Here is a 27,162-nt window from a genome sequence, read left to right as displayed (position 1 = left end):
GTGACCACCCTGCTACAATGCTTTGTTCTTTTATGGACAAATTTCCAAGAAGAGGCATGAAAATAAGCATCCACGTTCAGCACAGAAAATTTTACACTCTGACCGAAAGCACCCCTTTGGCACCATACACACTAGTGTGATAATCTGTGTACAAAATATGCCTTGAGAGGTATCATTTTAAAACTAATAACTCACTAGTCAATAATACCATGGTGAAATATTTGTAGCAACATTATGTAATCCCAGAGGAGATTTCCTAGCTTCCTGGGCTCTGTCTGCTAGGAGCTCAGGGAGAGGCACACCATCTCTGGTAGGGAGAGGGAGCCAAGACAAACTCAGAGTCTGCCCGGCAACCAATAGGGAGTGAGATGCCCTTCCCAGGGAGTTCAGGAAAGGGGAGAAGCCATTTTTGAGTCAGTCTGGAGCCAGTCAGTGCAAGGGCAAGGGCAGGAGTGGCTATGTGGGGAGCTGGTGAGTCCCAGGCCTGCTCCCTACACAGCCAGTCCTGCCCTTGCCCTGGCTGGCTCCCCCTCCCTACCAGGGATGGTGTGCCTCTCCCTGAGCTGCCAGCAGACAGAGCCCCAGGAATCTAGCTGCTCTCCTTCGGGGTTACAATTATAAATTATAAAATCCCACTCTATGGTGTTATTAGCACTTGTTGAAAACTAGACAGTCTGGACTAGGCAAAAGTTGTTCAACAGGTCTGTCCTAAACAAAGGAATGTGTTTTTACCTCAATTTACATAGAAGTAGTAAGCAGGATTCTCCAGACAGCAGGGAGAGGAAATGGCAGGAGATACAGCAAACTTGTATTTCAGCAAACAGGTAAGAGGAAAAAGCCTGGAACCTCCTAAACCCCCAATCACCACCTTCACTGTTTGAATCAATTTTGCTTTGAGGGGTAATCCTCGGAAAAATCCATGTCAGAGTTTCACTGGACTATGAGAGAGGAGCCTAAGAAGACAAAGGCACCAGCACTTTTGGGCACTAGGAAAGATGCTTACCAAGGAAAGGGTCAGTCACTATCTTGCTGGAAGACTGTAGGTGAGAAAGACCATCTTAAACACAGCCCAGAACTAAAACTTGCTGGAAGCATATTTTCATTTTTATTTTTATTTTCTTGTAACCATTTTCCAACTTTATCTCCTGTACTTGAATTCATTTAAAATCCTATATTCTTTTGTTACTGAACATGTTGTATTGTTTTTAATCTAAACCAATCCAGTGCTGTGTTTAAACTGAACTGTTTGGTAACTCCAGTTAAAGTTGCAAACTGTTGAACATTGACTCCTTTCAGGAATCATAAACTGCCCAGAAGAGGGCTGGACAGTGCAGAACACACAGCTTGGGGAAAATCTGGGACTTGGAGAGCTGGGGGGAGCCTGCAAATGGCAGCCAAGGCTAGTGGAAACCAGAGTGTGACCGGTATGTTGCTGACAGGCTACTGGGGTCACAAATGCTAGACCAGGGCTGAAGCTATATAGCAGGGGGCGGCAACATTTCAGAAATGGTGTGCTGAGTCTTCATTTATTCGCTCTAATTTAAGGTTTCACGTGCCAGTCATACATTTTAACATTTTTAGAAGGTCTCTTTCTATAAGTCTATAATATATAACTAAACTATTGATGTATATAAAGTAAATAAGGTTTTCAAAATGTTTAAGAAGCTTCATTTAAAATTTAATTAAAATGCAGAGCCCCTCGGACCAGTGGCCAGGACCTGGGCAGTGTGAGTCCCACTGAAAAACAGCTTGCATGCCGCATTCAGCACATGTGCCATAGGTTGCCTTCCCCTGCTATATAGAAACACTCAGGATGTGACCTGCATGCTGTTTGCGAGGGGCCCAGGTTGGGAGCTACAACTGCAAAGCATTGTGAGGCACCCCAAAATGTGACATGCACATAAAAAAATATTTTTGAGCACATTTACCTCTTTGAGTGTGTGTATATATTTAGCAATAGTGTTGGTACCTTTGTTTAAGAATTTGGCCTAAACAACACACATTTTAATCCATGATGATAAGTAAATACAAGATTTGAGATTCTTTCTTCCCTTCCCACAATTTTAAACCACAGTGATTCTGGCTGGTAAATGACACATGGTTAGGAAAACATTCATCTCATGTGTCATGGAATGACTCATAAAATGGAGTATTTTTATAGTGTCCATATTCTGTCTGATTTATTTTATCATCCCACCATTTTTTTAACAAGGAAAGACAGTCCCCAAAGGTTATGTTGGACATGTACAGTCATATTGAGATTTTAAATTCAAGATTCTCATGCAACTGCTGTTTTTCTTGGCATCTTGCCTTTGGCTCTGCTAATTGTTTGAGGTAATACTGCATAGAAGAGCTAGACACGTGAAACTACCAAAATAATTCATAATTAATTGTGCAAAAGATTACATTATATTTGTTTTTAAAATATATTTTTTATTATAAAACAGACGTGTTAATCAAATGTTGACTATATATCAAAAAGCAACATATTAATGGAGTGTCATCCCATAATTCAGGGAATCGCAAAGGTAGCTTAAAGCTGCCTTTGCCTCACTTGCACAAGTGTCAGAAATGCGTTAATGACCACAACTGGTGAGGAGGTCAGTTTTTGTGTTTCATCCAAAAGATGGAGTCCCCGACAGCAGAGTGTCCCTAAGCCTTAGAGAAAATGCAAAAAGAACAGGAGTACTTGTGGCACCTTAGAGACTAACAAATTTATTTTTGCATAAGCCTTCGTGGGCTACACCCAAACAACTTCCTCAAGAATCCTGTATTTTCCTTTGATGCATTCCCTCCAAGTACTGATCCGACCTGATCTTATTTAGCTAGTGAGATGTGATTAGGCCACAGACTGAGTTGATATGATCATGGAAGCAGTACGTTTGCTTATGGCAAGTAGAGCTTGATTTTCCTGTTACGTCATCCCAGTCTCTAGATGGTGTCTGAATGTATCAGGGCAGGGGGACTCCTAGAAAGATTTCCCTTGAGTGACCTGCCTCCACTTAGAAGGCTCTGGCAAGGAGGGGTGGGGCCAAGGATAGGGAGGAAATCACTCTTTGGCCTCCCTTTTAAGAGAAGCTTGTGGAGTAGAAGACACTGAGATACTGCTGAGGGGAGCTGGATAGATGAACTGCGCTATGCCTGCATAAGCCCCACAAAGCACCACTTACCCCGTCTCACAGACTCTGCCACCACACTGCAGCATTAAGTGGGAGTCGTGCATGAGGCTCCTGCTTGTTCCTTTATATTTTGTTGTTTTGAGACATTAGCTATATAATATTTGTTGTACATATGGTTTAACGTTATGATCCTAACTGCAAGCTCTCTTTGTCCTGCAGTACCCACCCTTTGCTGCTAAATGTGCCACCTCATTTCGGAAACATTCTACCTACTGAGCTTTACTGGTTTTGTATCTCCTTTAGAAATTGTATATTTCCCCGGAGATTTCCAGGTGAAGGCACCACACACTAGTCTGTCACCAAAGCTGCAGTTTTAGCCATTGTCATGTCCTGCCAATGCATTTGAAAAATAACCATTGTGGTGACATTTAGAGCAAAGCCAGCTGAGTACATCTTCCAAGAAACTGTTCAGGTGCCATTTATGAGAAGTTGCTTCATGTCACAGGCATGGAGTAATAAATAACTAAATAAATTCAGGTATAAACAAGTTTGGAGTTATGAGCTGCAATTCAATTGTGGGTTTGTGGTGACTGTGCAGACGGCTAAGCCTTCATTCCAGTGCTATATTACAAGAGATGATCACATCAGTGGTACGATAGCCCTGTATGTAATTCAGTTACCTAAAGAAACTGGTACACTCTGTGGCTTAGAATCGTACATTATTAGGGTTGGAAGGGACCTCAGGAGATCATCTAGTCCAACCCCCTGCTCAAAGCAGGACCAATCCCCAACTAAATCCCCAAATGGCCCTCTCAAGGATTGAACTCACATCCCTGGCTTCTAAGGAAAGACAGTTGCAAGCAACTTTGAAAAAGTCTGCTTGAGGAGAGACTAGAGGAGATCATCACTCATAACACACAGGCTTTGAACTGTGACTTGCTATAGCAAATAAGTCTAAGCATTGTTCTTAATAATGGGTACATGCAGGGTGCTGTGCTTTTGTTACAGTAGGGAATAGGTTAATGAATGTCCTATATTCACTTTCTGGCTTGCATTTTGTTTTTGAAATTTACTGATTTGCTAATGGAATGAAACTATTACATTATTGGTGTTGCTAGACTCTGAGATTACAAGGGAAAAAAACCCTAAAGGAGTACTGTCAAAGCTAATCAGTGCCCTCCAGGACTGCAGCATCAGCACCTGGAAATGAAATTAGCTATCGTTGGTGTTTGGAACTAACATGAGAGGTATCTGGAAGAAGAAGGTGACACTGAGAATGGTAGTGAAGAACTTGGAAAAGACCAGGGGATAGAGGGCATTGAGAGAGCCTGGGAGAGAGAGGGAAAGGAAGCGAAGGACTTGGATTTGGAATTTTTCTCCATCTTTGTACTCAGAGGTTGCTCTCATGGACATTTTTAAATTGCTGTCTTTGTTAGATGCACTTAGTGAAACAGTGGGGAAAAAAGACATACATAGGATGTTTTAAACTTGCTTCACTATTATAAAGCTCTTACACTTTCAGAAAATTATTTAAAATAAAAATGTTAAGCATTTTAACTATAAAAAAATGTAAGTTGGATTTATTTAGAAACTACTTTGTTCTCTTACTACCTACCCACCACCTTCCACCCACCTTATTCTCTCTCAGTTGACTTATTCTCTCTCTACTGCAGTTGTGTCTGCTTGGAATCCAAATCTGTTTTTCAGCTTAATTTGCAAAAAGAAATATAGGAAATTATCCCACGTCATGTTGAAAACATGTCTCAAACTGCACTAAAATGGGTACCGAAGTAAAAATAGCTCATGCCTTTGAAAGGGAGTCGCAGTTATGAAAAGAATGGAAAACTCCGCTCCAGGGTGCCAATTCTCACTTGGTGTAAATTATCAACTCAAGATGTGCCCCTAGAAAAGCCTACCAGATGAAAACGTTGCCCTTAAGTTTCCATCCACAAAGAGAAATGCATGTACTCTTAATCTTAAATGTATGTAGAGAACACACAGTGTGTATCTCCCTTCTAGGCAGCAGCAGTAAAAAATGCTTAGTGTCTTTTCAGACAGGCAGAGTTAGGAATGTAAAAGCAATAGTGGTAAAAAACTGGCCATTTCAAATGACACATGGTTACACCAAAGCTGTGAATCTGAGGTGTTATTTTATTGTTTCTACCCTAAGGTGCAGTTTAGTTAGAAAATGTTATTATTGCTTTCAGAAATATTCCCCATAGCTGATACTTTGCAAAATATTGGAACTTTTTAAAACGACTTAATGCACTCAATTTCCTTTTAGGGGGCTGCTCTGATAGGGAAGAGGTTTGCCACATAAATTGATGGTGACCCTAAGGGTGGAGAGCTCTGTATATGTAATGCTAAATTTAGTATCCTTCAAGTAGTTCAGGTGAGAGTATTAAAAAGCAAAGTTTTGTGGCTAATACATATACTTAGTTACACATTAAAAATTTATTAGCATTGCACTTAAAATGTAATGAAAGAAGATCCAATTAATTTTGATCAAATACATGTTTTCTCCTTTCTCAGTTAAACATGACAATGGTACAGGCTCACCGATTGGCAGCTCAAAAGTACATACAAAGTTTAATGTTTAGTCAATTAAGTGATCTGATTACCTTAGATTAAAAATCACACTGAGTATAATTTACGTGACTTTATATTTCTTGTCTTGCCCCCCAAAAAGATGCTATACCGTGGTTGTGCCTGTTACTTAAACCTACCTATATGTGAAGCAGTGTACACCAGAAAACGGATTGTAGAGAAGAACCTCAAGGTTAGTAATTAAAGGTATACTTAAAATATATTCAGGCTCTCTATAAATTACAGTGATTACTTAGTAATGCAAGACACTCCTGACGTTAGTTACAAGTATTAGCTGGGCTTCTTTTAATATTTGTTTTTATTTAAAAAAAGAGCAGTAATCATCTCTGTTTTAGCCTTTGCCTGTTACTTACTAGTCTTTGAGTCTTGAACCCAATCAGGGATTTTACATTAGATTTTTTTCAGGCAAATATCTGTCAAATAGTTTTTAGATGATTGCTACTAGTGACTTGTGACTTTTCAGGACTTCTATGATTGTAAAGAATGTACTTTATACTGTAAATAAAAAGGCAGAGGCAGCTTTCAGCATACTTGAATACATCAGATGCTAATCACTATTAAAAAAAGGTTTAATATAAATCAGTTTGCTTTGAAGTTGTCAGTGTTTTAGGAATTGTCCCACTTGATTTTTTTTCTCCCTTTCCTTACAAGATTTCAAAGCCATTTCATGCAAACTTCTCAGCCATAATTCTGTATTTCAAATATCAACAGGAAAAATAGTCAGGATCACGCCAAATATACATTTCTGAGTTCAGGGACCTGTTTCTCCTCTTCCTTACCCATTTTATTACAGTATTATAATATCTTCAGTTTAAATACTCCGGACTGTTACTGGTGTGGGATGAGACTCAGACCTTGTATATTTAACAAAATTAAAAATTATGTACGCAGGGAAGGATACTCTTATTAGTGATTAATCCTCAAGGGTGCTTCCATTTGGACAACAGTTTCCAGTCCTGCAATAAGGTCCATGCAGGAAGACACTGAAGTCAATAGTGCTCCATCCAGGTACAGGAGGTCCATCTTTACAGAGCTTATTGCAGGACTGGGGACATAGTTTGGATGCTGCTTAAAGCTGACCCAGATCTTTAGGTAATAAATTGAGCTGTGAATTTAGTATGCATGTAGTTTCTTGTGAGATTTCCAGTAGCTCTTTTCTGGCTTTGTCTGGATCAGATATACCACAAGAATAGCATTTAGTACATTATTTTTCCTCTGGGCCAGGAAGTGCTGAGGTACGTAGAAGCAAAGAAAATCTTTGAGGTTACCTCACAGGTTCAGTAAATTTGAAGTTTTAGACTAAAATTCATGTTGGACCTTATTTTATCTAAACAAGTTCAGCCATCACTAATTGTTTGTGAGGCACAGAATAACTTTTAAAATGCACTGCTGATCTTCTTTGCGTATGTCTTCATAGTTCTTCTATTTTGGCATAGCATAATCAGCACATATTTTTCCTTCAAGTGATCGCTAGAGGAATCTCCTTTTCTAATACATTATAAAGAATGCTAAATACTTTAATAGAAAATTCTTAAGAAACAGTTTTCTGATAGGCAGCACCATGATCTATTGTGTTGATCTCAAGCATGGGATCCAGGAGAACTGGAGGACATTTTTTGGAGTTTATTCACTGAAAAACGTCATTTTGTGTTGACCAAAACTATTCCCAAATTTGACACAAATCTGTGTAATAGTTTCAGACCAAAAAAAGTGTCTGGGGCTAGATTCACTAGAGGATTTAGGTACCATTCACAAAACTGGAGGAGGAGGCAGTGTTACCACCACCCTTATGCCCAGGGCACTCACCTGGGATATGGGAGACCCAGGTTCAAATTCTCTTCCAGATGAATGGCCTAGCCACCAGCCTGTTGGCTATTCGGGGGAAGGGGTTCTCTCTAACTCTCCTATTGGAGCTGTTCCATTTTGTATAAATATTTATGGAGCAGGGACACAGACTTGTAATTCCCATATACCAGGTGAGTGCCCTAGCCACCAAGCTATAGATTCTCTCTCTGTATGGTCCAATGACTATTCAAGTATGTTATATAAAGTGGAGCAGATCTAGCAGGAGAGAGAGAGAGATCCATTTCAGAATAGCCAAAATGTTGGTGGTTAGGGCCCTCTCACCTGGGAGTGGGTCCCTGCTCAAGAGCAGGGATTTCAACATGAGTCTCTCACATCCTAATGAGTGTCCTATCCACCATGCCTTTGAATGTAAGGGATCAGGGAGTGGCGGGGGGAATACTACCTACCCACAAACTCTTCTGGTTTCATTTATCTGATCTTTCATTTCCTTTGTGGGTTGGTTGGTTGGCTGGTTTTTAGTTTAAAATGCCCTGAAATCGAACAAAACGTTTTGGGTCAAACTAAATTTCTCAACTTTTTAGTATGCCAAAAATTCTGAATTATTTCATGTTTGCTTTGAAACTATTTTTTTCTCCCTATTTGTTTTAGAACTTCCAGCAAACCAAAAAATTAGTTATTTGCCCAGCTCTGCTCCTGACTATGTGGCCTCTGGCATTTCACTAAGACCCAAATTCTGCCCCCTTCTCTGCAAGGCCCTAATTGAGTAGTGCCTGTAAAAAACGAGAGCTCCAGAGGCTATTCCACCTCTGCAGATTCCTGCAGATAATGCTTCCCCCTTAATCTTTGCAGGTCTTTAGGGCTCAGCCCATCTACTCAGTCTGACTTTTGAAACAGGATTTTCTTTCCCCTTTAAGCTCTCTGCTTCAGTTTCCTCATTTGTAAAGGGGGATATGAATCATTATGTGCCCTGACGGATATTCTAAAAAGTTTTGAAAATGTAAAGTGTTATGGGAGTCACAAGGGTTACAAATAATTACAAATGTGCATTGTGAAAATATCATATTCCTCTCTAATACAGGGCTTTAAGTTAGAAAAAAATCAGTTGATAAAACTTAAAATAAATGATAAATGATGCCTAAGTTACGCCATCACTTGACTTCTACAGTTTGGCATGCAGAGCTATCACAATTAAAATTTGCAAAGAAGCATTTCCAAGCTGATGCCCATATAATAATATTTTTTAAAATTGATATACCCAGTTAAAAATGTGGGACAAGGCATGATCCAGAACCCTACATCCTTGCTTAAATTGAATCCAAACCAGAATGTCACCTCATTGGTCCATCTCTAGTTCAGACCTTCAGAAATATTTGGATGAAGGTCAAAAGTTTTGTCCCTTAGCTGAACTTTATCTAGGCTGATTCACTCCGACTGTTTACAGTATCTGCCCTTCCCAGCAAGTTTAAAACAGTTCTCCCCATAAACCTGTCCTTGTCTCTTGTGCTGAGATACTTCCCCAGAAGGATGCCTTTCTGATAACTGAGCTTTTCCTAAGCCTGGTCACTGCTCCTGTCTGGCTTTGTCACTGTCACCTGTAGTCAAGCTCCTGGCTCCCTCTGGTGCAGTTGAGAAGCCCCAATAGCCAGTTTGGATATCTTCTGAATGGGATCTGCAGTCCTTTATTAGAAAATAATTCACTGTGTCTTAGTGATAAGTCAAAGCATGAAAACAAACAGTAAATGAAATTAGTAAACACAAAGGGTCTGATCCAAAGCCCACTGAGGTCAAGTTGACTCCAGTACCCTTTGGATTAGGCCCCATATTCATATCTATGCAACACTAATACAAAATTGAACATGATGACTTAAAGTTTGTAATAAATATACGTTGTGCCAAACCAGTTCTTAATTGTAGGGGAGAAGAGGTGGTTATGATGCAGTAGCCTGATTTTCCCCTGCTGCTGGTTGAAAAATATAGCATTTTAAAATCTTGAGAAAAGTTACTAAGATTTCAAATGTCTCTGCCTAAATTTAGGTATCTGTAGTAACTAAGTGACCATATTCTCTTCAGGGGGAAATGCTTGTGAAAATCAGTGTTCAAAATCAGGACAGTTATTTAGGTATCTAAATATGGACCTAGTTGCCTCACTTAAGGTCCAAGTTTGAAAAAAAACAAGCAGGACTTTGTGCCTTTTTTCTCCCCAAATCAACCACGGACCAAATTAAAGTTGTGTCAGAGTAGAATATGTCTGAGTCAAACTATCAGCTCTATCGTGTGGGGGAGGGGGCGGAAGGGAGGATACTCTGACTGCCTTCAGGAAAATGCAGCATACTGTGTTGGATTCCAGAGAGCTGCCTTACCTGAAACACCTTGGTGAAGGAGTATTTCAGAGACGCAATCAAGATTTCAGTCTAGGGACATTGACTTTGATTCTGCCTCAATGACTGGCTCACCTCAAAGGAACATTTATTTTTACACTGGGGCCCACAGGTGAGGCAAATATGACATAAGGGAGAGGCTGGAGCTTCTCAGCTGAGCATATAACACAAAACATATTGTACCTAATATCAGGGTTCTGCTCTGTTCAGTGGGACTGACCATCACCACATGTAAGAAGACTTACAGGAGGGACTGCGCCCAGCCTGAAACACTTGTGAATTTCAGGGTATGTCTACACTACGGGATAATTCCGATTTTACATAAACCGGTTTTGTAAAACAGATTGTATAAAGTCGAGTGCACGTGGCCACACTAAGCACATTAATTCGGTGGTGTGCGTCCATGATCCGAGGCTAGCGTTGATTTCTGGAGCGTTGCACTGTGAGTAGCTATCCCATAGCTATCCCATAGTTCCTGCAGTCTCCCTTGCCCATTGGAATTCTGGGTTGAGATCCCAATGCGTGATGGTGCAAATGCAGTGTCGTGGGTGATTCTGGGTAAATGTCGTCACTCAGTCCTTCCTCTGTGAAAGCAACGGCAGACAATCATTTCGTGCCCTTTTTCCTCTGGATTGGCCTGGCAGATGCCATAGCATGGCAACCATAGAGCCTGTTTTGCCTTTTGTCACTGTCACCGTAAGTGTACTGGATGCTGCTGACAGAGGCGGTACTGCAGTGCTACACAGCAGCATTCATTTGCCTTTGCAAGGTAGCAGAGATGGTTACCATCCCTATTGTGCCGTCTGCCATTGTAAACTGGTGATGAAATGATGCACCGTTTGCAATTGGAAATAGGTGATGACGATTATCAATCATTTTGTACCGTTTGCAATTGGAAATTGGCAATGATGGTTATCAATCATTTTGTACCATCTGCTGATGTCCTGGGTGCTCCTGGCTGGCCTTGCTGAGGTCGGCCAGGGGCCCATAGACAAAAATGGGAATGACTCCCCGAGTCATTCCCTTCTTTATGTTTGATCTAAAAATAGAGTCAGTCCTGCCTAGAATATGGGGCAAGCCTACTAGAGAGCGAGAGAGCACAGCCACTCCGGGTCAGAGCCCCAAAGATCCCGCAGAAATGATGAGCTGCATGCCATTCTAGAGAGTGCCCCTGCAACAACCCCACCCATTGCTTCCCTCCTCCCCCAACCCTCCTGGGCTACCATTGCAATGTCCCTCCATTTGTGTGATGAAGTAATAAAGATTGCAGGAATAAGAAACACTGACTTTTTAGTGAGATAAAATGAGGGGGAGGCAGCCTCCATGATAGTCCAGGTAATACAGAATCTTTTCTTTAGACACGAAAGTCTCCATCATCTCCTATGATAAGGACGGTTACCAAGCATTTTGTACCGTCTGCCAGGAATGACAGGGAGTCATTCCCATTTTTACCCAGGCGCCCCCGGCTGACCTCACTGAGACTATGCGGGAGCACTCACGGGATGATGTACCATCTACCATCAAGAAAGGAAGGGGAGGGGATGGTGCTGTTCAACGTCGCAGCACCGCATCTATCAGCAGCATGCAGTAGACATACGGTGACATTGAAAAATGGCAAGAAACGATTTTTTTCCCTCTTCTTTCACGGGGGGGGGGAGGTAGGGCAAATTGACGACATATACCCTGAACCACCCCAGACAATGTTTTTGACCCTACAGGCACTGGGAGCTCAGCCAAGAATGCAAATGCATTTCAGAGACTGCTGGGACTGTGGGATAGCTGGAGTCCTCAGTCCCCCCCTCCCTCCCTCCATGAACATCCATTTGATTCTTTGGCTTTCCGTTACGCTTGTCACGCAGCACTGTGCTGAGTCCCTGCTGTGGCCTCTATCTATCGTAGCCTGGAGATTTTTTCAAAGGCTTTGTCATTTTGTCTTCTGTAACGGACCTCTGATAGAATAGATTTGTCTCCCCATACAGCGATCAGACCCAGTATCTCCTGTACGGTCCATGCTGGAGCTCTTTTTGGATTTGGGACTGCATGGCCACCTGTGCTGATCAGAGCTCCACGCTGGGCAAACAGGAAATGAAATTCAAAAGTTCGCGGGGCTTTTCCTGTCTACCTGGCCAGTGCATCCGAGTTCAGATTGCTTTCCAGAGCGGTCACAATGGTGCACTGTGGGATACCGTCCGGAGGCCAAAACCATTGATTTACGGCCACACTAACCCTAATCCGACATGGCAATACCGATTTCAGCGCTACTCCTCTTGTCGGGGAGGAGTACAGAAACCGGTTTAAAGAGCCGTTTATATCGACATAATTTTATGGGTGCAGGGTTAAATCAGTTTAACGCTGCTAAATTCAGTTTAAACGTGTAGTGTAGACCAGGCCTCAGACTCACAGGAAGGGCAAGATCAGACTAGTGAGGATCTATCTGAGGACTCTTGTTGTTTTCAAAGGTCTGTGGTTCAGAAATTCCTTTGCTCAGCTTATGCTCCTTGCTTTCCTGCCACATTTTTCCTAAAATAGTTAGCCCAGAGTGTCCACAGTCTCAGGACAGCTCTGGGACAGTATGTGCACATGACTGGTGGGGAGGGAAGGGGCAGGCTAGAGAGGTTTCAGATATTGATTTCAGGGTCTGTAGCAGATAGTTCGTGACAGGCAAGGATGGGTGTCAGAGAAGAAGGTTGAGACAGGGTGTCCTATATCCCAGGGATAAAATCAGCGAGTAAACTCCACCCAGATTCAGTTGGCTTGGAAGCACGTAGGTCCACTGGTAACAGACTGATATTTGTACATGATGCTGGGCCAAGTTGTAAAAATAATAATATAAGTATCACTGAAGCTTGTGTGGGAATTGCTTTTTTTAATTAAACCTTGACATCATCTGTTGGGTATTTACAAATTGCCTTCCCATCCAAAAGCAGCAGCACTTTTCAATAAATTGAAGTTTTATGTCAGCTTCAAATTAAGGAGTAGTCACTTCCAGGAGTGTGGTGCCTTGAAGGCAAACAACATTGAATACTGTTTATACACAATACTTCAAACTTCACACAGTTACTTGAGTAGAACATATGCTTGTTGCATGATTCAATTAGGTAACGGGAAATTCAGTATTGGAAAGTTCACACTAATGAAGGAGAAGGTCACAGTTAAGAGTTCGGAAACAGCTTTGAGTTCTACTTACTGAAACATCTGCTTCTGCTGCAAAATGGGACTTGGAAAGGTTCAGCCTCCTTGAGCTATTTTCTTTATCATTTGACGTAATTTGTATTTAAATTGCGTAAATCTGCCTTTTTTTCAGTAGAAAAATACAACAGACAAAAAAAAATCAAAAAAGAAAATGTCACCCAGCAAAACAAAAGCTACCACCAGTAGTATGCATGTGTATTTGGTAGGGCCTAATATGATAGGAAGTCCAGCACAGTGTTGTTCTTTTTCAAAGTCAGCGTTTTCCAAAAGTCACTGCACAGTGGTATGTGGGATAGTATGATTTTCCTGTGTACATAACTCTGGTCTTTCCGCCACCACTCTGTGGCAACTGTTTAAAAATGTTGAATTGGTTATGGTGACCACTTGTATCTATGTTGTGTGCTTCATCGGAGGTGCCTATAATTAAAAAATTAGACTAATATTAAAGGAGAGAGAACCTCACTGATGACATTTTCTTTACTATTGTATTTCACAGTTCAGGACTACCTGCATTCAAATGCACTCTCAGTTGTAATATGCTCCAAAAATTTGGTATAGCTGTGGCAGGAAGCTAGTAAACTGTACTTCAATTATATGAGTAAAAGGTACACTAACAGTAATGTATACTCAGAGAGACAAGCTTTTGAGCTTTGACCTGAAGAGCTCTGTGTAAGCTCGAAAACTTGTTTGTCTCACCAACAGAAGTTGGGCCAATGAAAAACATTACCTCACCCATCTTGTCTTTCTAACGTCCTGGGACCAACACTGCTACAGCAACACTGCATGCAGTATGTATACGTAACACTTCACAAATATTAACATCAGCACTTATCCCAAAAGGGCAAAGAATGTGACTTTGACCTCACAGAGACTGAGGATTCACAGAGAATTCCAGCCCAACACCATTAAATACTCATTGTGGAAGAACTGCCCATTCACATACTGTGCTGCCCTGCCCTGCCATCTCATTCCCCAACATTGGCTGGCTGGTTCCTCCATTGTGGCTATACACTAATATCCCCTTTAAAGGGGTGGGATCTAGAAGCCATTGAGGTAGACATAATGCTACAGCTACTTGAATAAATTAATGGCAGCTGTTCTGGGGTTTTTCTGCTCCCTTTTTGCCATCCACTCACATTAAAAGTTCATAATGTTTAAGCTACTGACTCAGTTCTCTGAATCTTCAGAGTCACTCATCCTGCAGGTTAGAATTGCTCTATTTCTATTTTCAGGACATGGTTGTTAAGGACATCTATGAAAAGAATGTATTTGGGTGGGTGTGTTTTTTTAGGAAATATTTTAAAATGGCAGCTCTTTGAAGCTGCTCAAGTGTTTAGAATGTCAGAATGAGTCCTAAGGAGATGGGTGTGTGTGCATAGTCTAAGTGGTCAAGGATCTACAATACACATAATTGATCTCATGGGTCTGCAGTTTAGTTACACACTACAGATGGGTAGGTGATATCTTTCTGTCTAACTTGATGTACATCAAAGACCTAAATATGAACAAACCATAGGCACAAACTCTGTGGGTGCTCCAAAAAAAAACAGTGGATGCTTAGCACCCGCTAGCCACCTGCTGATCAGCTGTTTGGCAGCAGGCAGGAGGTGCTCAGGGGAGGTGATGGAGCAGGGATGGAGACTCTGGTGAGGTGGCAGAGCAGGGGCAGGAAGAGGCAGTGTGAGGGCAGGGCCTTGGGGGAAGAGGCAGAATGGGAGCAAGAAGAGGTAGAGCAAGGGTGGGGCCGTTAGAGAAGGGACGGAGTGGGGGTGAGGCCTCGGGCAAAGCAGAGGTGGAGCACCCATCCAGAAAAATTAAAGTCAGTGCCTGTGGAACAGTCCCACCCCCCACGGTCCTTAAGTTTTCAAGTATTTGGATTGGAGGACCAGGATCTGGGACATTCTCTGTGGCTTTAGATCCAATGCAAAGGTTCAGATACCTGTTTCTATGAGAAAAAATGTGAGAATGCTTTTTCCTTGCTTGCCTGCACCAATTCTTCCCCTCCCCCTTGCAGCCGCAACACTTACCCCTACAGACCTAGGCCAACTGTGGGTCTGCTTTATTCCTGGCTCCCTCACCCATTCATGCTCAGTTCTTTTGCCTCTCCTTCCTGCTCCCCAGTTCCACACTCATACTAGAACAGAGGTGGGCAAGCTTTTTGGCCAGAAGGTCACATCTGGGTATGGAAATTGTATGGTGGGCCATGAATGCTCATGAAATTGGAGGTTGGTGTGCGGGCTCTGGGATGGGGCCAGAAATGAGGAGTTCAGGGTGTGGGAGGGGGCTCCGGGCTGGGGTGTGGGTGAGGGGGTGAGGGCTCCACTGGGGGTGCGGTCTCTGGGGTGCATGAGGGTGGGACCAATGTTCAGAGGGCGGGAGGGGGATCAGTGCTGGTACAAGGGGTTTGCCTCAAGTAGCTCCTGGAAGCAGTGGCATGTCCTCTCTCTGGCTCCTATGCGAAGGCTCAGTCAGGTGGATCTGCATACTGTTACTACAAACCATAATCCTTTCCACAGATTTGTTAGCCTCCGCTACCTGGGCCAATTTTGGCAGGGTGCCTCCAGCATTCAGAGATGGCAAACTTTTCTTATCCAGTTCAGACAATGATTACTTAATGACTTAGGGTATGTCTATACTACTGCCAGATCGGCGGGCAGCGACTGATCCAGTGAGATCGATTTATCACGTCTAGTCTAACTGCAATAAATTGACCCCAGAGCCCTCTCCCATCAACTCCTGTACTCCAGCGCCACGAAAGGGGCAGGCAGGGTTGATGGGGGAGTGGCAGAATTGGTCTCACTGGTCAGTCGAGCTAAGTATGTCAACTTCAGCTACGTTATTGCTCCCCTCCCCTGCCGCTGCCCAGTGTAGACAGGGGTTTAGATAGCTGAGCTATCCCTTTCTGACTCATTTCCAACCAGAAATGTTGGATATGTCTGTTTAATTGGATTTCTGTGGGATATATTTTTAAATTTAAAATGATTAGTAGAATCCCTCCATAAGTAGTATGCTTGCAAGTGTATATTTACATTTATGGTGGGATATAGCCTATTTCACGTCAGTCATTTGCATGAAGTCAGATTTGTTGTATTTTGGAAATGGCTATAGCATTACTCCCTAAATATCACTATGTTAATATTTTTATTGCTGTGACACCCCCAACTAGCAAAGACTTATGACCTCTCATAAAACAATGCTTTGCAAATATCATTAAGGGTTACATGGAGAGAAGACTGATTTAATGAAAACAATAAAGTCTTTATCAAACATTTTTCTCCTACAGACAGGCAGTAAATTCTATAAAAAGTAATGCATCCTCCCCACTTCAATATATATTGTGCTGTCTAGGTTTATTGTGTTGTCATCATGGCCAGCTGTGCTCACTGAATCTTGGAATAAGCTGTATTTAGATAAAACACATTTATTCCAGGAAACCTTTCGATATTAATCCAGCAAAGCAATTATATATAAAAATCTGCACTTTCCTGAAATTGGACTTTCCTTTGGCCAACAGATATATTATACGTCTGAATTGTATCATTATATGTCTGAATTGTATCATGCATCTGGTTTAGAATCTGAGCCCTTGAGGCAAGGACCAAGTCTTTCTATATGTATTATGCAAGACCGAGCACACCTACTGTGCTCAGAGAACACTGTGCGATGTAAACCTACCAGAGCTGAAACATTTGATAAGGATATCCTTAACTCATGGGTATCCTTCCAGGTCCAGCAGCTCATGTGGAATCAACTCTCATCTGAGTTACATGCATAAGAAGTATTAGGAATAAGGTTGATTTAATTTTAATCTCATTTTCCTCCTCTTCTAAATGTACCCTCAATTCCCTACTTCTTCAGAAACAAATATAGGCATCTGGATGACCAGATGTGACAAGTATGGCTGTATATATATTAATCACAATTTTAATCGCACTGTTAAACAAGAGAATACCAATTGAAATTTATTAAATATTTTGAATGTTTTTCTACATTTTCAAATATATTGATTTCAGTTACAACACAGAATACAAAGTGTACACTACTCACTTTATATTATTATTTTATTACAAATATTTGCACTGTAAAAATAAAAAACAAAAGAAATAGTATTTTTTTCCATTCATCTCATATAAGTACTGAAGTGCAGTCTCTTTATTGTGACAGTGAAACTTACAAATATAGATTTTTTAAATGTAACTGCAATCTAAAACAAAACAATGTAGAATTTTAGAACCTACAAGTCCACTCAGTCCTACTTCTTGTTCAGCCAATCACTGACAAACAAGTTTGTTTACATTTATAGGAGATAATGCTGCCCACTTATTATTTACAATGTCACCTAAAAGTGAGAACAGGCATTCACATGGCACTTTTGTAGCTGGCATTGCAAAGTATTTACGTGCCAGATATGCTAAACATTTGTATGCCCCTTCATGGTTTGGCCACCATTCCAGAGGACATGCTTCCATGCTGATGACGCTCGTTAAAAAAATAATGTGTTAATTTAATTTGTGACTCAATTCCTTGGGGGAGAATAGTATGTCTCCTGCTCTGTTTTTTCCGTATTCTGCTATATATTTCATGTTATAGCAGTCTTGGATGATGACCCATCACATGGTGTTCATTTTAAGAACACTTTTACTGCAGATTTGACAAAATGCAAAGAAGGTACCAATGTGAGATTTCTAAAGATAGCTATTCAACCCAAGGTTTAAGAATCTGAAGTGCCTTCCAAAATGTGATCAGGGCTGGGTGTGGAGCATACTTTAAGAAGTCTTAAAAGAGCAACACTCCAGTGTGGAAACTACAGAACTCGAACCACAGATAGGAAAATCAACCTTCTGCTGGTGTCATCTGACTCAAATGATAAAAATGAACATGTGTTGATCCACAACTGCTTTGGATCGTTATTGAGCAGAACCCATTATCAGCATGGACACATGTCCTCTGGAATGTTGGTTGAAGGCATGAAGGGACATATTAATCTTTAACGCATCTGGCACATAAATACCTTGCGACGCCAGCTACAACATTGCCATGTGAACACCTGTTCTGACTTTCAGGTAAACATTGTAAACAAGAAGCAGGCAGCATTATCACCTGCAAATTGTAACCAAACTTGTTTGTTTGAGTGTGTGACTGAACAAGAAGTAGGACTGAGTGGACTTGTAGGCTCTAAAGTTTTATATTGTTTTATTTTTGAATGCAGTTATTTTTTGTACATAATTCTACATTTGTAAGTTCAACTTTCATGATAAAGAGATTGTATTACAATACTTGTATAAAGTGAATTGAAAAATTCAATTTCTTTTGTTTTTTACAGTACAAATATTTGTAATGAAAAAAATAAATAAAAGTGAGCACTGTGCACTTTGTGTTCTGGGTTGTAATTGAAATCAATACTTGAAAATGTAGAAAACATCCAAAATATTTACATGAATGCTATTCTAATATTGTTTAACAGTGTGATTGATTGCTTTAATCGCTTGACAGCCCTAGTGACAAGCAAACATTTTCAATAGAGAACCATCTCCTTCATCTACAATTTTGTAGCGCTGGTTGTTACAGCTGTATTAGTACAGCTGTATAGGGCCAGCGCTGCAGAGTGGCCACACTTACAGCAACCAGCGCTGCAAGTGGTGTTAGATGTGGCCACACTGCAGCGCTGTTGGGCGGCTTCAAGGGGGGTTCGGGGAACGCGAAAGCAAACCGCGGGAAAGCAGGTCTCCTTCCCCGGTTTTGCTCCAGTGTTCCCCGAACCGCCAAGCAAGCAGGTCTCCTTCCCCGCGGTTTGCTCTCGCGTTCCCCGAACCGCCGTGCAAGCAGGTCTCCTTCCCCGCGGTTTGCTCTCGCGTTCCCCGAACCCCTGAGCAAGCAGATCTCCTTCCCCATGGTTTGCTCTCGCGTTCCCCGAACCCCCGAGCAAGCAGATCTCCTTCCCCGCGGTTTGCTCTCGCGTTCCCCGAACCCCCCTGCAAACGGCGGGGAAGGAGACCTGCTTGCTCGGGGGTGCGGGGAAGGAGACCTACTTGCACGGGGGTTCGGGGAACGCAAGAGCAAACTGGGGAAGGAGACCTGCTTCCCCGCGGTTTGCTCTCGTTTCCCGAACCCCCCTGCAAACCGCTGGGAAGGAGACCCGCTTGGGGGGGGATTTGGAGAACACCGGAGCAAACCGCGGGGAAGGATACCTGATTGATTACCAGAGAGGCTTCCTCAGGTATGCTGGGATACCTGCTTATTCCACGGAGGTCAAGAAAAGCGCTGGTAAGTGTCTACACTTGATTACCAGCGCTGGATCACCAGCGCTGGATCCTCTACACCCGAGACAAAACAGGAGTAAGGCCAGCGCTGCAAACAGGGAGTTGCAGCGCTGGTGATGCCCTGCAGATGTGTACACCTCCTAAGTTGCAGCGCTGTAACCCCCTCACCAGCGCTGCAACTTTGTGATGTAGACAAGCCCTGAGGCTCCTCAGTTGTGGGGCTGAGAGAGTGATCAGTAGATTTTTTTTTCATTAGGAAGAAAATAGAAAATGTGAGATTGGAGGTAGCTTCATGAAGAGAGGGGTGAACCATCAGGGCATCCTTGTGTTGGGCAGGAGAATGAAGGAAATGGCAATCTCATGTTCAGTGATTATCCCAATTTCTGTAAAACTATGCAAAAGCAACAGTATTGTGAGTATTTTACTTTTTGCATGGGGTGCTTGTAGCTGTGCTAGTTGTTCCCTATTCATTCCAATAGTAGTTTCATGCCTAGATTATGTCTAGGATTAGCAGAATTTGATTTTGATTTTTTTATATTATTTTAACTCATAATATTGATGTTTATTTTAAGCAGTTCTTAATTTTTAATGTATTTAAATTTTCACAGTTGTACGAAATTTTAGGGGGCTGTGTCACCATCACTTGTCAAAATATCAGGGTCTTTGACACAGAATGAGGTCCCACTGCTATCTTCTGTTCTGTCTACACTGACGGTTCAAGCTCGGGCTGGAGTCTGGGCTTTCAGACTCTGTGAACAAGGAGAGTCCCAGAGTCTTGGCTTCAGCCTAAGTCCAAACATCTACTCCACAATTAAACAGCTCCATAGCCTAAGCCCACGAGCCCAAGTCAGCTGACATGGGCCAGCCCCAGGTGTTTAATTGCTAGTGTAGACATACTCTGAGGAGAAAGTTACCCTGTTAAGGTCCCTTAACTTTTGATCCTTGTGCCAGAATATATAATTGTCTCTAGCAACTTTACCAATAGGTTTAATATTTTCTAAAATTCCTCTGTGAAGTCTCCTTATTACCATTGAGAAGAATACCAGAATATTAACTTTCTCGAACTTAATTTATATTTTAAGTCCTTCAATCTTGAGGCCCAATTTTGCAAGGCCCTGAGCACTCTCACTACAAGGAACCGTTGATTGGTATCTTGTAGTGGGTGAACTGTATAAACAAAGAAGAAACTCAGGACCAAGTCTGACAAAGTGGTGAGATACTCACCATCTCTCAGGACTGAGTCCTAGATGGCATCTTTGGTACCTGCCCTTCACTGTCTCCAGTAATAGCTTTCCAGTTGTGCTACTTGTTGCAGGATACCAGTAACTCAGACCTATTTTAATGGGAGTTACTTGGCATCCTGTGGTGAGGGAATTGGGCCATAGTGCTGCAGACAGTTGTCAGGATGGGTTTTAACTAGAACCACATAGTGTAAATGTAAAACACACCCAAAATAGGGCAAGTGGCATTTACCTGACTTAGTCATTTTTTAAAAAGCTCTTAAACACAGTAGGTTATATTCTGCTGCCATTTCTTCCAGTGCAACTCCCACTGATGATGATGTGTAACTGTGAGCAGAATTTGGGCTATTGTCACTTAAACAGAGACAGTTTGAGTGCTTTTCCCTGTTTATTGAATTGGCAATGTTGCACAAGAGAAAAACCTACATAAAACTGAACAGTAGACACTATCAGAGACCAATAATGAATTATTTGGTACAGTTATATGTATTTATGACCCATGGAGAAGGAGGGAGATAGCTGTATTATTTTGTATTAATACTGCGCCTCAGTTTACCTGTTTGATATTATTCTGGCTGACTGCACAAAGTTAAATCAGAGGAGGCTGTAAGGGGGGAACAAGAAAGAAATAACAAGGATAAAACAAAGTGTCTTAGGAGAGCGATGGGTGAGCTAATCATTGGGAAATACCACCCTGGCTGCTGACAGGCAGGCAGTTAAGTAACAGGCTTCTTTTTCCATGGACAGAGCCTAAGATCAAAAGAACAGTAAGCTGTTAGAAAGCCCTGCCTAGAGGGAAAAGGGGGATGAGCTGGCAGCCTTCTTCAGAGACACTGCAGGAAAGACACACAAAGAGAGGGAAACTGCAAGAGGAGAGTATGTCTCTCCCTGACCAGAGAGAGGCAGAGCCTGCCATATGGCTATGGAATTGAGGCAGGGACTCTCTGGGATGTGTCTGAAGCAGCTGGGCATATGGGATAAGGAAGTGTTATTTACCTCTTCACATAACACAAGAACCAGGGGTCACCCAATGAAATAATGGGCAACAGGCTTAAAACAAACAAAAAGAAGTACTTCTCATAACACACAGTTAACCTGTGGAACTCATTGCCGGGGGATGTTGTGAAGGCCAAAACTGTAACAGCTTTCAAAAAAGAATTAGCTCATGGAGGAGAGGACCGTCAATGGCAATAAGCCAAGATGGGCGGGGATGCAACACCATGCTCTGGGTGTCCCCAGCCTCTGATGACCGGAAGTTGGGATTGGATGATAGGGGATGGATCACTCAATGACTGCCTGTTCTGTTCATTCCCTCTGAAGCATCTGGCACTGCCAACTGTCAGAAGACTGGATACTGGGCTAGATGGACGATTGGTCAGACCCATTAGGGCCATTCTTATGTAATACATATGTTTTGAAGGAGCTGTTTTGAGCCATTTTAATCAGCCACTGATCACAGGTGCCTGTAGAGCAGTGTCTCAAAGGTCCCAACTGCACTGCCTGTCACGTCAACACAGTTTGTGAACAGGAGCTGCCACCTCCGGATCCAGTCTGGGTGGTAAGACTGTAGGATTCCACCTGGAAAGAGGTGAAGGTGGCAAAACCTGTCACCTGAAGGGTGCATTCATGAGGGACTCCAAGGGTATATAAGGAGCTGCTTACCCTGTAACCATGGCAGGTTGCTGGGAGTAGGGGGATGTCATAGCCTGCTGATTCCATCAAAAGGGGGGTGAACTGAGGAGCTCCACTCTGGGAAGTGTGCAGATAGAGGCCTGTCACTTGGAAGGAGTGCCCACGGTGAGGCTTGGGGGCGGAGATCACACGTGCCGCTTGCCCTTGAGCCAGCACAATGCCCATTAAAATGTATATTATGTGATTATTTTCTCTTTATGGGAATTTAAAAATAAATAGTAATTATTACAGCTACTACTAGCACTTTAGCGCTTTATATAGATTAATCTCTCACATTGCTCCTGTGATATAGCTATTATCATCTCCATTTTACAGGTGAGGAAATGGAGACAAAGGAAGGGTAAGTGTCATAACAAGAATATGCAGTAAATCAGTGGCAGACTGAGGGGTCAGACCAGGGATAGCCAACCTTCGGCACATAGCCTGCCAGGGTAAGCCCCCTGGCGGACCCGGCCTATTTGTTTACTTGCCATGTCTGCAGGTTTGGCCGATCACGGCTCTCACTGGCCATGGTTTGCCGCTCCAGGCCAACGGGCTGTGAGACGCCGCGACCAGCACATCTCTCGGCCCGCATTGCTTCCGTAGCCCCCATTGGCCTGGAATGGTGAATTGCGGCCAGTGGGAGCCGCGATCAGCTGAGCTTGTGGACATGGCAGGTAAACAAACCGTCTCGGCCCAGCCTGGCCCACCAGGGGGCTTACCCTGGTGGGCCACGTGCCAAAGGTTGCCGATCCCTGGGTTAGACCTCTTGTGTCCCTTAGGACACCCTTGTTTCCTTTCTCTGCATGGTGCTGGTGATCATTGGGAGGAGATAAGTAACTGACAAAGGGACTTCATTCTTGCCCACATCCCCGCTACCGCCTGCAGCCATAGCAGGGGTGATTTGGTGTGAAACACACAATTCGTGCATGAGGAGAGTGACAGATAGACAAAATATTGTATTGTACATAAGTACAGCAATGTGTCTTGAAACTCACATTCTGTAGTTAGGAAAACCTTGATGTTTTGTTTCATTGAAAAGGCAAAATGGAACATTTCAAGTGTCCTCACAGAAGTTCTCAGTACACAGGATACCATACAAAATAGTCACTTTAACTTTGAGGAATATGAGGTCTCTAGGCTATTAAATGTTTGTCGAGAAGTTAGATGAGACCAGAGGTGTTTTTTAGAATTAACAGGCAGGCAGATTACAAATGAGAGAATGAGGAAGCTTCTATTGTGAGTGCATCTCTCGTAGGCATCTGGGCCCTTTTGTTGTCAATAGGGACCTGTTAAAGTCTGTAAGTAGCAGCTGCGACTGTGAGCCAACTGGCCAAGTCCATAGTTGTTGGGCTAAATATGTAGGATCAATTCAGTGGGATTGCCAGGGTCATATTGAGTTCAGTGGGATTGCCAGGGTCATACTGCAGTGCAGACTCTGGACCATATTCATCTGGAACTCCTTCTTTGCATCTTGTACATACGAGTTTACTTTTTGGTCCTTTGAATAAAATCAGGGCCCCATGACCTAAATAGTTAAAAAAGACCCACACAATTAAAATACACATTACTGATGGTAACATATGTAACCCTGTAGAGGGGATGCTCCTGAAATACCACATTGATACTCTAGAGGACTTGCTTCTGGATTACAGAAGAAACGGCTGCAGAGGATCAGGGCTCGGTTTCCCAGATTGACTAGGTTCCAGGGCAGAGAGAGAGAACCAGCTAGCAACATTACCAGAACCGTCAGAAGCCAGAACTCAGAGACAAAGGTCTTGGTTTTATTTTGTACTGTGTTTGGAATATAGCAGGCAGAGACGCATCTCAGCCAGGGAGAACCTTTCTTCCCTGCACATTGCTACCAAGGGAAGACTTTGAGCCCTTTCGGGATTTCTTGGACACTGGTCAGCCCTATCTCAGCAGAGACCAGAAACCTAGGAGGCTGAAGTGAGAGTCATGGTCAGGCTACCAAGAGCCAGCCTAATTGCACATTGGAATCTAGGCCAGAGGGCCACAAGGATAATTTGACCACCCTTTGTAGGAAACCTTTGTATGAGCACCCATGTTTATTTTTGTTGATATTGTGTTTTAAGTCGATTACCAATTTCAGTGCTGCATCACCCATCGAAGACTGAGCCCAAACTCACTATTTGCCTTAGTAGGTATTGGGAAGGAGCACAGGGTGGTTTGTACTGGCTGTAAATGTTGGGAAGGGTGGAGATGATGTACTGTTTTTTATTATCCTGGTTCCATTTTCTCCATTGTCCCTTATCCTGAGTTCCCGATAGCTAATAAGATGCAGTCACTGTTTTATTATTCTTTGAATTGTGATAGCTATTTTATTTGTGTGTATCCTAACTGACACCACTCTGTATTAAACTGGGTATTGAATATTTTCCCATTGGATGACTGTTCCTTGGCATTAAGAAGGGATTTATTAATTGGAGGCACCAAGCACCCTTATAGGCAAACCCAGGATCCATACTCCTGAGGAGAAAAGCTGCCTAACCATTGTGGTTTCAGTTTATTCCTGGTGAATAGTTGTCTGTATCACAAAATTACCACAACAGTAAAGCATCCATCTGTGCTGGAAATCTTAGCAGAGACCAAGCATCAAAAACATAAAAACTCACTTACAGAGCAGAACTTGATTGGCACATTGGGTGAAGCTTTGCCACTGTTTGTATTTACATCTTGTTTGGCTAAATATAGAATTTCACTTTGCAGGACTGTAAATCCAACACCTCTCACCAGGACAACATTCACTAATTAAAAACAAATAGCTACCAGTGATTAGACCACACTTTGAACTAATTACCATACTTGCTTTTTTTTCTCTCTTTGCATTAGGGAAGCATTAAGATATCTTTAAACTTATGAATGTCTATCTTTTTTAATGACACTTCTATTTGATGTTTTTAGCAAATAAATTTCCTTCCTGGTGAAGACCTTACTTTCCTTTCTGCCAAAGTTCAGAGCAAATTCCTGGACAGAGGGTTGTCAAGGAGAGAACTTTCAATATAGCAGCACTACTAGGCCCTACAATAATATATCTTGTAAGCCAGAAGGGGAAGCTCCAGTGAAAGACTGAGTAATCATTTTAAAAATAGTATTTTTGTTTACAGCAGTACATTTTATAAACAAAGCATTTTGTTACAAAATAGCATTGATCTGAATGCAAATCATACATTACAGTGAAAACGTACCATACGGTACAATGAAGAAATTGGACACCCATTTAGCATTTACTGCATTGCAGTCAGATCCATCCTGACAGGGTTTATCTGTTATCTCATTCAGTTTCCTCAGAAAAATGAAATTATGAATTTCCCTATATGCTCTCAAAGCAGCTGAATACACTGGGTCTGTATACTTAGTATAAGGCTTACAGTCATTTGCCTTCTTTTTACTGCAAGTTTATTGGCATTTGTAATTCTGTATGTATTTCCATCAAACTTCTTCTGCCATACTGCTAAAAACCGAATTCTACAGCCCATAAGGTAATGCTGAGTTTGCGGGGGGATGAGATTTACAGTACAGCAATATTAGGGTGTTTGCTTGTATTTTAAGCACCAGAATTGAACTCTTAATGTTATACAATAAATTTTTGTGGAAGTGTAATTAATTTTTTCACAGAGTCATGATTTTTTTTCCTAAGTGGAAAATTATGCTAAGTCTTTATGAGTTAATTAAAAACCTTATCTGTTAATTATCTACAGTGTATATACAAAATAGCTGTTCACGTAAGTTCTGAAGTTAGGAGATTTTATCACAGGCATCTTACAGACTAAGTTAGAAACAATTATTAATATACTAAACTTTTGCTTTTATCATTTTAATTGGAAGGTATTTGAAATGGTGGTTACAGTCCATCACCACATCTAAGTTGTAAATGTAAAACTAATTGCAATAAAATGACACAGAGTAAGTCTGAAAATAAATGATATTCCTTTTGTGTTTAATGAATCTAGGTTGTATAAATATCCTATCTGTCACCAGTTTGGGCTGGGAGAGATGGGATTAAAAATGTCTCAGCTTTATGGTGTTTTGCTGTCATTAATGATCTGGAATGTTCTCCTATAAGAGAACTGAGTTTATTGTAAGTTCAGGACAGTTACAATTTTCCTCACAATGCGTTCAATAAGCTTAGCAGTTTTAAATCAGCAAGTCTAAGTAATTTTATCTTGGACCAAAAAAAAACCCTTGTCATTCAGATGCAGTAGGTGCAGAGCTTGATTTCATTTAATGGAGGTATTAATTTGAGTGTGATTTTTCTTTAAATGAGTCAAGACACACAATATCTACAGTAAAGGAATTTCTGGTACTTATTACCAGATTTAGTCTCTGTTTTAAATTCCTGGCATGTGAAGTGGCAGAGCATATATTCACAGGTAATAAAGACAAAAACAAAAGAGAGTCAAATAAGCACAGTGATAAGGGTTTGGCAGGAACAATTAAAATTAATACAAGTGCTGAAGGAATAAAATTAGTAATCAAGTTGGGAGTCGTATGTTGGAAATAACAAATGTGCTACATTATCTACAAAGATAACACACTGCATTCATTTTTCTTTGGTAGCTAATTTAACTACCAGGTTTTTATTGCTTCTCCTGCTCAGTCCTTCCATTATTAACTGAAGTCGACATTTCCCACAAAAGTTCATCTTTGGTAGCGATAATTTGCTGCTGTATAAAATAAATGACTTTACATAAAATATATTACTGATTGCAGTGCCGCTTGGCAGTTTCTTGTTCACTGGTGAAATGAACAGAGTGTGTTTCTATTATGGCCTGTATGACTGTCCTTTAACAGCAATGAATATTGCAAGTGGTAGCATTGTTCTGTCTGTATATTTTTTTCACAAATTGTTCTTTATAGAAGAATG

General features: G+C 41.8%; 1 protein-coding gene across 3 annotated transcripts in view; it reads left to right on the top strand.

Moving 5' to 3' along the window:
* The window catches only part of ZNF385D (zinc finger protein 385D), a 360,631-nt gene that overhangs the window by 182,839 nt on the left and 150,630 nt on the right, over positions 1-27,162 (top strand). For 2 of the 3 annotated variants that reach the window (XM_030550947.1, XM_030550946.1), the window contains exon 3: positions 5,809-5,898. The exons of the other annotated variant lie outside the window; for it this stretch is intronic. In XM_030550947.1, the coding sequence (XP_030406807.1) occupies positions 5,809-5,898 (90 nt within the window). The remainder of the gene's footprint in view (positions 1-5,808; positions 5,899-27,162) is intronic. 3 annotated transcript variants of the gene reach the window in all.

Source organism: Gopherus evgoodei, chromosome 2, assembly GCF_007399415.2.
Source record: "Gopherus evgoodei ecotype Sinaloan lineage chromosome 2, rGopEvg1_v1.p, whole genome shotgun sequence".
Classification (NCBI taxonomy): domain Eukaryota; kingdom Metazoa; phylum Chordata; order Testudines; family Testudinidae; genus Gopherus; species Gopherus evgoodei.
Note: the sequence above shows the minus strand (reverse complement) of the source record. Positions and strands in the feature narration are given on the sequence as shown.